General features: G+C 37.6%; 2 protein-coding genes across 4 annotated transcripts in view; both read left to right on the plus strand.

Annotated features, from left to right (window-relative positions):
- Positions 1–4,787, plus strand: part of LOC134806772 (roundabout homolog 2-like) — a 57,386-nt gene extending 52,599 nt beyond the window's left edge. For both annotated transcript variants that reach the window (XM_063780106.1, XM_063780107.1), the window contains exons 6-11: positions 53–325; positions 482–1,798; positions 1,879–2,212; positions 2,298–2,473; positions 3,105–3,451; positions 3,604–4,787. In XM_063780106.1, the coding sequence (XP_063636176.1) occupies positions 53–325; positions 482–1,798; positions 1,879–2,212; positions 2,298–2,473; positions 3,105–3,451; positions 3,604–4,188 (3,032 nt within the window). In that variant the 3' untranslated portion in view covers positions 4,189–4,787. The remainder of the gene's footprint in view (positions 1–52; positions 326–481; positions 1,799–1,878; positions 2,213–2,297; positions 2,474–3,104; positions 3,452–3,603) is intronic.
- Positions 1–13,887, plus strand: part of LOC134806769 (uncharacterized protein K02A2.6-like) — a 238,280-nt gene that overhangs the window by 162,733 nt on the left and 61,660 nt on the right. The gene's annotated exons all lie outside the window — the stretch shown is intronic.

The following is a 13,887-nucleotide window of genomic DNA, read 5'->3' on the forward strand; positions in this document are numbered from 1 at the left end:
ATGATTTAAGCTCTTTTGTCATGTTATTCAAGAGACATTTCTCACTGTACAGTTAAGCCGTACTTAATAACGGGCCCCGAGGACGTGGTGGCGCAGACCGGCGGCAGCGTGACGTTCCAATGCCGAGTGGGTGGCGACCCCCTCCCGGATGTGCTGTGGCGGAGGACGGCCGGAGGAGGCAACATGCCACTCGGCCGCGTCAAAGTTCTAGACGACAGGAGCCTTAGGCTTGATAACGTTATTTTAGAAGACGAAGGAGAGTACAGTTGCGAGGCCGAGAACTCAGTCGGCGCCGTAAGCGCCACAGGGTACTTGACTGTATACGGTGAGTGATAAATGATTTACAGCAAAAGTTTGAGTTTCAACTGCTTGTGTAAAAGCTATTATTACCTACATTCTGTTCAGAATAATTTTTTTATCATTCTTACCTTGTTCAATTAGTTACAAATTAGAGTTTTTAATTATTTATTTTCCTTTTTAGATCCACCTACAATATCGCTTAAGCCAAACTCCATAACAGTAGAAAGTAGTGCAGCCGCTACATTTACCTGTGCGGCCTCAGGACGCCCTGAACCGACAATGTTCTGGAGTTTAGAGGGAAACAGGACAATAATACTACCCGGCACGTCGAAGGGCAAATACCATGCCACGCCGGTTATTGACGGTGTCACTACATTGACTGTAAATGAAACAACCAAAAACAACAGCGGTATCACAATAGTTTGCTCGGCGGTGAATTTTGCCGGCAGTTCGTTTGTCAGAGGAAAATTAACAGTTACGTCAGACGATGACCGCCCACCTCCAATCATAACAAACGGGCCCTCTAACCAAACGTTACCTATAAAATCGATGGCAGTTTTCCCCTGCACAGCCGTCGGCACACCTGAACCAATCATAGCCTGGTATTTCGGAGGGGAAGCGCTAATACAAAACCAAAGAAGGAATGTGTCTAATGACGGGACTTTAATATTAAGAGATTTAGATAAAAGCGACAGCGGCACGTACACTTGCGTCGCCTCCTCGCATCACGGAAAATATGTATGGAGCGGCTTTTTGCTAGTAGATAGTCCAATAAACCCAAATATACATTTCTTTCGGGCGGCAGATGTATCGTCACTACCCGGCCCACCCACTAAACCGCAGATACACAACATAACGGAAAACACTGTCACAATATCTTGGAATCAAAATAACAAAATTGGGTCGTCATCCATACTCGGATACCAAGTGGAAGTGTTTTCGAGAGAAACTCTTTCCGGAAATAACACACCTAGGAATTCTCGGGGTTGGGTAGTGTTGGCAAAGAAAATACAACAAACACAGTATGTAGCTAGGTCTTTGGTTTCTGGCGTTACCTATATGTTTATAGTGAGAGCGGAAAACTCGCACGGCTTATCCGGACCGAGCCCCGTCTCCGATCCTGTAATAGTGGGCGAAAGTGGGAATGCCCTGTGGGAAAACGGAGTGTTCTCTAATAACACCGGATTTAGAAATAACATCATGACTGATAACATCGTAGAACTAATCGAAGCAACGCCTATTGACTCGAAAACTATTAAGTTGATGTGGGAAATTTTAAATTTCTATTATTTGGAGGGATTATTTATATACTACAGACCTCTTGACAATGCAACAACAGAATATCAAATGAAGACTATCTTACATTCAAACGACGTATCTGGGTATGAAATAACCTATTTAAGGAAGTATACAAAATACGAGTTTTTCCTTATTCCGTTTTATAAGAAATTCGAAGGAAAACCTTCCAATTCTAGGATTGCTCAAACGCTGGATGATGGTAAGCATTGAAGCATAATATAGTTCACTATCAAGCATCTAGATTATTGTGCGTTATCAACAAAATTACTTTTTTTTCAGTGCCAGAGGGTCCTCCAGTAAATATTGAAATGTTTATCTTCAATACAACGACAGTTCATTTGAAATGGTCACCCCCAGAACCTCATTTACAAAATGGTCTAATTACTGGTTACAATGTTTTGGTGAATTGGTTGGACTTACCCGCCAACAAATCGATGGTAGCCATAAACACGACAGTACATCAAGCTACGAGCCTCATAATGACAAACTTAACTTCCGGAGTCAGTTATTCGGTTCAAATTGCCGCTGAAACCGTTGTGGGGATGGGCCCATTTAGTCAAAAGGTGTATTTGAATATCGATTCACGTTCTATTGGATTGGATCCTTTATCAAGGTAAATAATCAGGAAAGCGCTCGTAATGTCTCCAAATGTATTTGTTTTAACTTGATTGTTCTTTGACGTGACATTTTTATTCCAGGTATCCCGTTAATGGAGAAGTGTCTATCGTAGCCGGCGACTTTGTAATGGAAACATGGTTTTACGTTTTGATTGGAGCGATCGTTCTGTTCAAAGTAATTGTGATTGGCGGAATTATTTACATCAGAAAGCACAACATTTTCGCCAAAAAGTCGTCCGCTCTTCCAAATATATATGGTGCGTATCAAAGTAATATACGATTGTCATTAATGATTGTAAAGATTACTTCGCATTATTCTTTTTTGAATTATCCCAAGTGACGCGCAGTCCAATAATATCCGACTGGTAACAAGGTAGGTAACTGGAAAATAAACAGTTATTCTGCTTAACTCAAAACGCTTACGTTTTTTCTGTGGAATCAGCATCAGAATTTCAAAATTAAAAACATTCCTTGGGTGTCGTAGGGTGGCGCGAGCCGAGCGTTTGTTTGATGGAGGCTTTGCCATGCGAAGGGAGGGGCTAGATTACTTTCGAGTTGAAAGGTGGCATGAGCCCTCTCGCGAGCGCACTGGATCTCTTTCACTTTGCATTCACGTTCTGGGTACAAAGGAATGATACAAATCCGAGAAATAAAGACCCAGTAAATGTAAATGTTTTCTATTTTGTTTTCTCGAGGCGATTCGTTTGTTGACTCACCCAGTTACCTCTAAGCCAATTTACCTCGCTTTGTTGGTATTGTATTGGGCTTATGTTTTTTGGAGCCTCAAATGAAGGAGATGATTTGCTTTCGATTTACGGAGGAAAATGTAATTAAGTTATATGGTTAGTTGAATATAGACGAAGGCTAATTTTGTTTGTCTCATTTTAGATTCAAACGGGACGAGCTTAGTTACACAAATGAACATAAAAGCCGCAGTTTCCTTGTCTCATCCGCTCACCAGTTGCTATAATAAGAATACTGTAACAAAAACAGAGTCACTACTTTGGATGGAGAATCAGCCTGGATTATGTATGACGGGTACTCAAACCAATCAGAACAAGCAAAAGATGAATTCCGAATATGATAAAGTTGCGCAGCAATTGCCTGAATACGCAGAAGTGACGTCATCTAAAATCATGGGCAATGAATGGAACACGAGCAAGACGGCCACTTCTCCAGCGGCGTACGCATCAGTTACGCTTGTTGCCAATACGAGGCAGTGTGTCAGTTCATTGGTAAGTCATTCTCTTAACACTATCTAGTAATGGTAGGTAATAATGGCGCGAAGTTCAGCGCTACTTTAAGTTTTATTACTTTCTTGCATATTCATTTAATAATGTAGGTTAATGTATCTTACCATTATCATAACTGTTTTATTTTTCTGCAGGGCTGGTTTCCGCCAGGTGGCAAAAATATAGATAACTTCGATAACCGATATGCTCCAGATGAAGAACTTTATCCAGCCAGTAATGGAGGTTATTATAATAGAAATGTGTACAGCGAAAAATACTTTCAAGGTCATCCAAACGTATTGAAGTTCTACGATTTACCATCAATGGATAAAACACAGAAAGCCCAACTACGTTACAATCAGAGCTTAGATGAGAGAAAGGGAGATAAAAACCAAAAGACCGAAGTTACACAGTCACTCATCGGTCGTACCTACGTCAGCTCTAGGAAAAATTCTGAAACTGAAACGACTTACAGAGCATTTGGAGGGGATGAGTCAGATGACGAGTCATATCCCGAAGACGGTGGTTATGATGAGCTACAAGCAATGCAGTCTCAGAGACAAAGACCTCAGCATCAGTACGAGAGACCTCATTTTGATAACGAGAGTACCAGGACGCTGGCGCGTCTGACATCGTTCCGTCACGGCCAAGCCTCGACGAACGGTATCTCGCAGAACTCGCTTGCGCCAGCGCACCCTCCTCTGCCTCCGCACCCGCGGGCGGACTCCGTGACCCGGTAGTATCACGCCCTGCCGGTTTTCGGCGACTTGTGCCAAACGGACGTGTAGACCGACTTTAAATTAAGTGTAGTGATTCCACTCAGAGAGATCGCATTCTTCCTAATGGTGTACAGACTGTTTATAAAGCATTTTGAAATGTTTTGTACCTAAGTGATTTGGTAATTTGTCATGAATGCTTTAAGGCGAATAGTGTTAAGAACTTATGAACGTATACTATCGAGATTGGCCTACTAAATATTTCGACTGCCTAATTTTACGACGCAGAATCCATAACTGCGTATTTTCGAGAGTTTATATTAATTTAAAGTAGTTATTTTATAAATTAAAAAACTACGCCTAGTCGTTTGTAAATAATAAATACAATTGTAAATAATGTATATAATAATATATTATGTGTGTTTAGTTAGCACGAGAGATCTAATATACTTCGATGATAATGGTAACACGTTAGACCTACATCATCACTTGAGAACCAACCCTATTCACTAACAACTTTTTAAATCAGACTCAAATCTCAGTGGTTATTGGGTACTCATTTCGTACTAAGATACGAGGATTCTAAGAATAGTGACACTATGAGTACCTATTACTATAAGATTTTGGTTTTCAACTGATGGCATTATATTTAACCCAGTCAAATTAAGGGTTCTACCTCGAAATGAGAAATGAAGAAGCTGAAAACTCGTATAAACCTTCATTACGGCGTTCTAAAAGATTCTATCTAGGCAAGAATTGTACAGCATAAAATTTTGCGACAAGTTATGTTACGAACATTTTTTTATGCGCTTAGAAAGCATTCTCAAGATAGAGGGCCCAGAACGCGCAGCGGTCAGCCATACGTTCTACGCGCACACGAGGTATTCTGTGACTTTTAAGGCAACTTTAAAAACGTCACAGTGAACGTGTATACGAATTTTTAGCTTATTATCTCTTTATTCCGAAATTGCCCCATTTTTAGGCTTAAGATGACTGGGCCAATTGTAATAGATTAATTAATAATTGTGTTATCGGAATTGATATTATTCAATTGATATGTCCGTCTGAATATCAATAAACGAATTTGTACCCACGATATCATTAGTTTAAGCATTATTTAGAATCAGAATACAAAACTATCGCTTGGCAATAACTTGAAGTAACGTTGATATATTGTAGGAAATATACTGTTAATAATGAGTCCGCTAATTATAATACACATGTAGATTTACTTTCATATAGCTAAACATTTAGAAACAGTACATTTTATTTTATTTGTAACCTATTTAAAATTACACATTTATTTGATTTAAAATATGCAGTAAGTTTAACAAGTTAATTTTAATACCTCTATTAGTTGTAAAACTTGTGCCATAAAAAACTTTGTAATATAAAATTACCTTAAAGAAACATTGGAGTTGTGAAAAAAAATTCAAATGAAGCTTTTTACAAAAGTAAATATGATAATCTACGTAAATTATGTGATATTCATGATTATTACATATGTATAAACATTTTATAAGGGTGCAGTAGGCAACAAAGGTGAACATCTACCTCTACCTACTCTACGAAAGAAATCTAGCTACCCAAGTAGGGTTATTTGATTGACCGGCTCCTTTTTCATTATATTTCAAGAGCTGCGATTCCCCTGAAATAGAATGCAAGACATAATATTTTTATCTGAGTAATTTATACCTTACTGCCCGATTCGAACTTTAAGATACGTCAATTAATAGATCTAGAAACGATATGGATTAGATGTGTCAGTGTCAAATGTGACGTTTTTGTTTGAAGAAACGTCATATTTGACACTGATATATGTAATCCTGTATGTGTATTAATTGACGTATCTTAAAGTTCGAATCGAGCCTTTAGTCGCTGACTCAAATGACCCCAAGCGATGGTATTTACTTTTGTTGCAAACTGTTCTTAGCACAAGTAGTATATCTGCATATCATTTGTATTACTTAGTTGAACTAATTGTTAAACATGTTATACTTAAATAAGGACGTCTTCACAATAACGACATGGCTCTGATATAAAATATATAGGTCTAAGTTTATAAGGTATAGATGTAGTGAATAATTATTTTCCATCGTATTTTCCCGGAAACTTACGAACGTGTCTTGCTATTTCAGTCAGTCTCGGTACAAAAAGTACTGACAACTGACTAAACTTGCATGACAAATACGAACGTTTCCGAGAAAATACTATGAAAAACAATTATGCGCTAACATCTGTAGTAACTATTAACTTTATTCATTCAAATGCACAATTCACACATTTCCACTTGTGAAAACGTCCTTTTGTATTCAATTTGTAAATAAAAATGTAAATAAAAATATCGCCTAGATACAAGTATTATGACTCGATACCTGTATGTTCTTCTCTGTTACTATTGCTCCATTCATAAGTGTACCTAAATATTATTTGATACAACAAAAAAGAACCAATGGACTACGTGTAAGAAAGGACATAACAAGTAGGTATCTACTAAGCACTAAGTAAAATTATTTTGATATGAAGGACCATTCTTCAAAAACGGATGGTTTTGAAATACCTCTATAATTATTATAAAATGTATTGATTTTATATGTTCGATACCGAGTGTTTTTTTAGGTTTGGTACCTACTCTTCTCTGTGCGAATTTTTTTTTTAAATATTTTTAGCATTATTTCATTGTCAAAACAGTAACACTTATAGAATGGTCGTTATTTTTTAGAACAAAATTACGAAAAAGAAAATAACGTAGTAGTCCAAATGTGTAGTTATGTGTTATATAGTAGCCCATTGGTTATTTAGTACGTATTAAAACTACGATACCTTGCTTTTTTAGCTAAACCAGATTACCTAAACCTAGAGCATAATCTAACAGAGTATAATTTTGACACGTACGAGTATACAATTTATATTTCTAGTTCCTATTTTATGAATTGCGTGAAATCGTTACAGGACTATTTCCATTTTCAAAGATACTTTTTTTTCGTAAAAAAGTGTGTAAATTGGGAGCGACGTTTTAAATAGGTACAGAATTATAAGATTCATCTCTATATCCCAAATACTAAATATTTAGATACTAAATTCGTGTCTTGCATGTTTCTTAAATTGTAGTCTTGGGTAGTATCTTTAACCTAAATTGTTTCATGGGTCTATTTATTATAGAGCACTTTAGTAGCTGTCCTTTACGGATTAAATAAATCAATGAGATATTTTATTTAGATACCTATGTCACATAATTTTTAGTTGACTTATCGACCTGTCATTTTAGTATTTGGGATAAAGAAACATAGTTTAGAGCATATACATAAGTAATACATTAATAAAAAAAACATACAATATGTTTGGACAGCTACGATGGAACCGTTAACTACGTAGGTACCTATATTAGTAAGATAAATTTTATAGACATACTCTATCACCCTCCACACCTACCTACTTTTTTCTCAATTACTTATTTTTAAATGGTATCTCTTTTACTGTTTTTTTACACCAAAGTGCGGCCTGCACTTGGTAAATTAAAAAGTGTCATTCGGTAGCTGAGCGTTTAAAAAAAAATACATTTCATTCATGTCTTCAAAATCTTGGGACACATTGTTTAATGTATGAGGCGTGAATGTACAGATGATTCTGAGTAAAATGAGCTCAAGAAGTCAATATTTTAAAGACATGAATGAAATGTTTAAGTACATTTTTTTGGTAAACGCTCAGCTAAGAACTAGGATGTCATTCAATGTTTAAACCACTAATTCAAAATTCATGAAAACAAATTACCAAAGTGCGGGCGTGTTCAGTAGGTACCATAAAATTAAAAGGGGGGCATTTTAAAAATTATTAAGAATAAAATACGTATACATTTTTTAAAATTAACAGCTCCGCCATAGTTTTCCATGCACATTGTAGAGATATACAGTTTTCCACAGTGTAACGTCTGGATCATTTTCTCACTTCAAAACCTACACAAAAACTTGTGCTGTTCTGATTAAACAGTAGGTAATTTAACATTGTAAATTACAATTTGTAATCTAATTGGTCACAATTGTCATTGTCGGTCTGTTCTAAATGTGATGTGCTAACATACTTACGAGTACTACTTTTATCGCCTACTACCTATTCACGACCCCTGACTGTTAAAAATAGTTGTTTATAGAGTAGAAAGCTCCTTGTTAACAAATAATCAATGCATCTTATGTAGTCATTATATTGTGCATCTTACGTAGCCTTATTATGTCATGACATCTAATAGACATATTTATACCTCACAACTCATATATCTATTTAACAAACATGACCTAATTTTAATAGGTTTGAGGTATAGGAACTATTAGAATTGTAATTTATAGCAAGGTGTCTAGTACATGAATTCAAACAGTTTAAGTCAGCTGGAATAAAACAGTAAGTTATTTTTACGCTAAGATCACTCAAAGAAATAGATGTGCGAACACGTCATCTTGAAGATGAATTTTAATTTTTGTAATAGTCTTTGTATACCTATTTTAATAAAATAATTTGAACTAATAATACTTGGCCTTTAATTGACCATGCTCCTTAGGTTACTGTCTACCGCTAGTTGCACACCTGCATAAAAATCTTAATGATATAGTATATTGATCGGTATGACTTTCATGAACACTATAATTATAGTAAGAAATGAGTTTTTTACCAAAGGGTTACAAGTTTATTTTTTACTACAAGGAATCTTGTAGTTTTTCCCTATCGGTCTGTCATTTTAAGAAATTCAAACAGGTAGAACCACTCCAAAAATAATCCTATTTACTTGCTTTTCAAACTTTTCAAAAGATTATTCGGATTCAATGTTCGTTTATTCAGCTTACCTGACAGAATTACGTCAAATGAGCATCCAAGAAAATTAAGATATTTTCAAATATTAGAACATTAAGTCCATAAAATATCTATTGTTTAGTCTGCGAAGTCTGATCACATGATTACCGGATTTCGCCAGTCAAGCATTGATTGAAATGGATAACTACTACCTAAACAAAAAGTTGATGCCTTTCACAAAGATATTCATTTGTCACCATTTTGTTAGGTTTTTTTTAATATTTCAACACTAAAAAGTTGGTTAATTTATGCAGGGCTTGGCTGAACGTTTGTATGTAGTTGAGAGAATTATGAGCAAAATCCACTCCATGTTTTCAAATAATAATGCACGGCCATCATCGATGCGGCGGCTGCCATCACTGCAAGGAAATGTAGTACTATCCTCCATCCGCATACTAAAAAAGCCATAAGTATGTATCTGAGAGATCTCCCCGAGATCCTACTCGACATCATAGGTTTGATAGGATTTCTTAAATAATTGTGCTGGTTGGACTAGCCTACACTCCACCCCCGTCACGCAAAATAGGCGCCAGACATTGCGGGAACCTGCCCGTGCTAGAATACAATATAATATAATATATCTATTTAGAAACTACATACAAAACATAGGTACTCATATGCTGTAAGAGGCAGCATAAAAAAACCGCCTTCCTGTATTAAACACGATGTTGCTGTGTTATGTAGAATTTCAATTCAAACCAGCCCAATACACGTTATCATCTGTCGGCAGTCCGGACCGCAGACCAGCTAAATACCCGCCAATAACGTACTTACGTCGTCTGTCGAGTCGAGATTCGCTTTATGAATTGCATCCTCGTAAATTGGGTGGGGTAAACAAAGCCGATGCTCACTCATTTGCCGTTTGAATTTAATTTCGAAGCCTATTGAGTGCGATAGTGAGCTGTATTGCTCGCATACCTACTTTGTGTTTTAATTTATAGGTACTTGTTTTAAAATCTATGGCTTTATACAAACTTTTATTAAATAAATATGATTGAGTTTTAACTCAATGACAATGACTATCAATACCTGACATTGATTGATTAAAGGTTTGCCTAGAAATAGCCTAGAAGCCGACTAAGAAGAAGTACCTAGTCTATGGTCTTAGTAGCTCTCCACAGAAAAAAAAAGTATATTAGGTCATTTCTCAAAAAGTTGGCACCGCCACCTGTAAATAGGTTTATTATGTTAGAACTTTTTTTTCATTATGTACAATTTTTATATATAAAATTTTAACACATATTTAGAGAGACTTTTTACACAGAGGCCTAATACTTTGAAAAAGATTTAATAAACATTTATCACAAAAAAAAACATTGTAACTACGTTTATCCGTTAACCTGTCGTGTCCCAACGCGAGGTACTGATGTTCCGAGCTATGAAAACCACACAAATTATTAACTTAATTTAACGTCATTACCGTATTTTATTAACATATCCTTAACTTTTAAAGTATTACTATCGCATAACAATATTATACTTATATTTTAAGTTATTCGGCTTCAAAGTTTGTCCAAGGCAATTCTTAACATTCAACTGGCGCGTCACGTTCACGACGATTGTATAACCCCCACCGCACCTATCCCGTCTCACTCCACACGAGCCGAAGCCGTCACTCATCAGCTATCACCTGGTAGGACGAAGACGTGGTTATTGTGCTTCGCAAATAAAACACAAACGACAAAGTATCGGAAATTGGAGTTTGTAATGGGTAAGTACTCTTTATCCTGGCGTCGATATCTTGCTAATTGTGTAACCTATCGCATTACTATTAAGATATGTAACGTAATCAATAGTTTTGTTTTATATTCCTAAGTATGGAGTTCATCAAGCTAATACATTTTGTATATTCACGATATAACTGCCATTTTCCCCATCACCTGCATATCGTCCACCTGGCTAAAACTGCCAGGTGGATGAGATTTTACGGCAGGTTAATGTCACTGATACCACAACTAATACTCGTAACTATATAATTATATAGCGGTTATATCGCTTTTATGTGTTAATTTAGGCATAAAAACTATCCTGCCGGTTAAAGCTGCATATTATTCAAATTTGTGTACTTTTGTTTTAAGTCTCGTTAACCTGTCCAAAAAAGTCAGGTGAATGATGCACTGGCAGGTGAATGAAGCATCATTCACCTACCATATGACAGGTGAACGATAACTATTTAAAATCCACGTTACATATACTCAACCAGTGATTATGTTTATTAATTCGTTAGTGGACAACTGTTTCTCCATACAAGGCGAGAGAGAGAGGTATGGATGAAAAGAAAAAGACATGCTGCGTCGACCCCAAATGAATGGGGCAAGGGCAAGCGAATGATGATGATAATCTGAAACCTCAATGCTTAACCTTTGTTTACCTGACCGATTTTGAAAATTCTTTTTTTGATTGTATGTATATGCATACAGATTGGTCCCGTTTTTGTCAAAACCCAGTTCTGAGGATGGTATCCATGAAGAATCGAGGGAACTCCTCAAATCTTAAAGGCATACATATCAAATCAAATCAAATCAAATCAAAAGCATTTATTGCAAACATATTAAATATAGTAATTTTTGTGTTTTTATTTATAAATCAAGCATATACATTCACAAAAGTGACATTTGATGAAGTGGAACTGCTGATGAAGATCAGAACGGAACTCTTCAACGACGCATAGTTCACGTTTGGCGATTTGTCCTCTTCGTTATGTTTGTTAAGCAAGATAAGTTTTTTAGCCACATTTTTGTCAATCTCGAGTTCTGATGATGGAATCCATGAGGAATCGAGGGAACTCCTCAAATCTTAAAGGCATGCGTATAGTGTCTTATGGATTTTCATCAGAAAATCAAGCATTTTCATTAAAAACTGTCGCATTTGATGAAGTGGAACTGCTGATGATGATCAGAACAACTCTTCAACGACGCATAGTACACGTTTGGCGATTTAGATTTCGACTTGGATTGGAACTGGGGCTGGGACCCGGACCCAGACTCGGGCCCGGACTCGGACCCGGATCTAGACTCAAACCCGGAGTCGGAGCTGGACCTGGATCCCGGCTCTTATCTGAACCTGAACCTGGACCTGGACTTGGACCAGGACCTAGACCTGGACCTGATCCTGGACCTGGTGTTGGACCCGGACTCGTACCCGGACCGGGACCTTGACCCGGTTCGGTTGAGAAATCGGTTTTTTTCTATTAAAGATTCGAATGACCAAAACAGCGTGTGTCTATGTTGCATCAAACCTGAGTTCCAGTAGGTACTGTGAGGGTTCAGCATCAGTTCTATCTTGGGTACTGCTCTCCCAAGTGCTCATCAAGACGTGTCGAATGACGAAAACAGCATGTGTCTATGTTGCATCAAACCTGAGTTCCAGTAGGTACTGCGAGGGTTCATCATCAGCTCTACCTTGGGTACTGCTCTCCCAAGTGCTCATCAAGACGTGTCGAATGACCAAAACAGCGTGTGTCTATGTTGCACCAAACCTGAGTTCCACTAGGTACTGCGAGGGTTCAGCATCAGCTCTATCTTGGGTACTACTTTTCCAAGTACTCATCAAGACGTGTTGGATGGCCAAACCAGCGTGCGTCTATGTTGCACCAAACCTGAGTTCTACTAGGTGCTGCGAGGGTCCAGCATCAGCTCTATCTTGGGTACTGCCCTCCCTAGTCCTCATCAAGACGTGTCGAATGACCAAAACAGCGTGTGTTTATGTTGCACCAAACCTGAGTTCCACTAGGTACTGCGAGGGTTCAGCATCAGCTCTATCTTGGGTACTACTTTTCCAAGTACTCATCAAGACGTGTTGGGTGACCAAAACAGCGTGCGTCTATGTTGCACCAAATCTGAGTTCTACTAGGTGCTGCAAGGGTTCAGCATCAGCTCTATCTTGGGTACTGCCCTCCCAAGTCCTCATCAAGACGTGTCGAATGACCAAAACAGCGTGTGTCTATGTTGCATCAAACCTGAGTTCCAGTAGGTACTGCGAGGGTTCAGCATCAGCTCTATCTTGGGTACTGCTCTTCCAAGTGCTCATCAAGACGTGTTGGATGACCAAAACAGCGTGTGTCTGTGTTGCCCCAAACCTGAGTTCCACTAAGTACTACGAAGATTCAGCATCAGCTCTATCTTGGGTACTGCTCTTCCAAGTGATCATCCAGACGTGTTGGATGACCAAAACAGCGTGTGCCTATGTTGCATCAAACCTGAGTTCCACTAGGTACTGCGATGGTCCAGCATCAGCTCTATTATGAGTTCTGCTCTCCCAAGTGCTCACCGAGACGAGTTGGATGACCATAACTACATGAGCCTATGTTGCACCAAACCTGAGTTCCACTAGGTACTGCCAGGGTGAATAGACAGCAAGATTTTGAATGTTTACTTATTCACAGAAACTTGTTGTTAAATTGGGAATCGAATCGAAGGTGAGGTGGGTCAGAATCCAAAATTACAATAACGTCCCTTTTTATAGAAAATTACACATTTTTCGATTATTTTTAGAAGGCATTGAAAATGATGTGGTGGACAGGTGGACGACACTGATTTCAGGTGAATGATGTCAAGAAACCAGGTTAACGGCAACGGATACAGGTTAATGACGCCTCTCGATAACCTGTCAATATTTTCATTGGAATGTGTACTTATTTCTCGATAACCTGCTTCTACTATCGATAACCTGGAGACAAAATATCTTTCACCTGTCCTTGATATCATTCACCTGAATTTCAAACGCCTATATCTTCTAAACTAATTGAAGGAATTGCTTCCCTTCCACATTTTCTAATAGTTTAAGTTGCCTTTTAACGATCCCAATAAAAAAAAATGCGAAAATGCAAAATTTTTGAAAAACATAAATTTTAACCTGGCGGTGCCAACTTTTTGAGAAACGACC

The sequence above is a fragment of the Cydia splendana genome, chromosome 3 (genome assembly GCF_910591565.1).
Source record: "Cydia splendana chromosome 3, ilCydSple1.2, whole genome shotgun sequence".
Lineage (NCBI taxonomy): Eukaryota > Metazoa > Arthropoda > Insecta > Lepidoptera > Tortricidae > Cydia > Cydia splendana.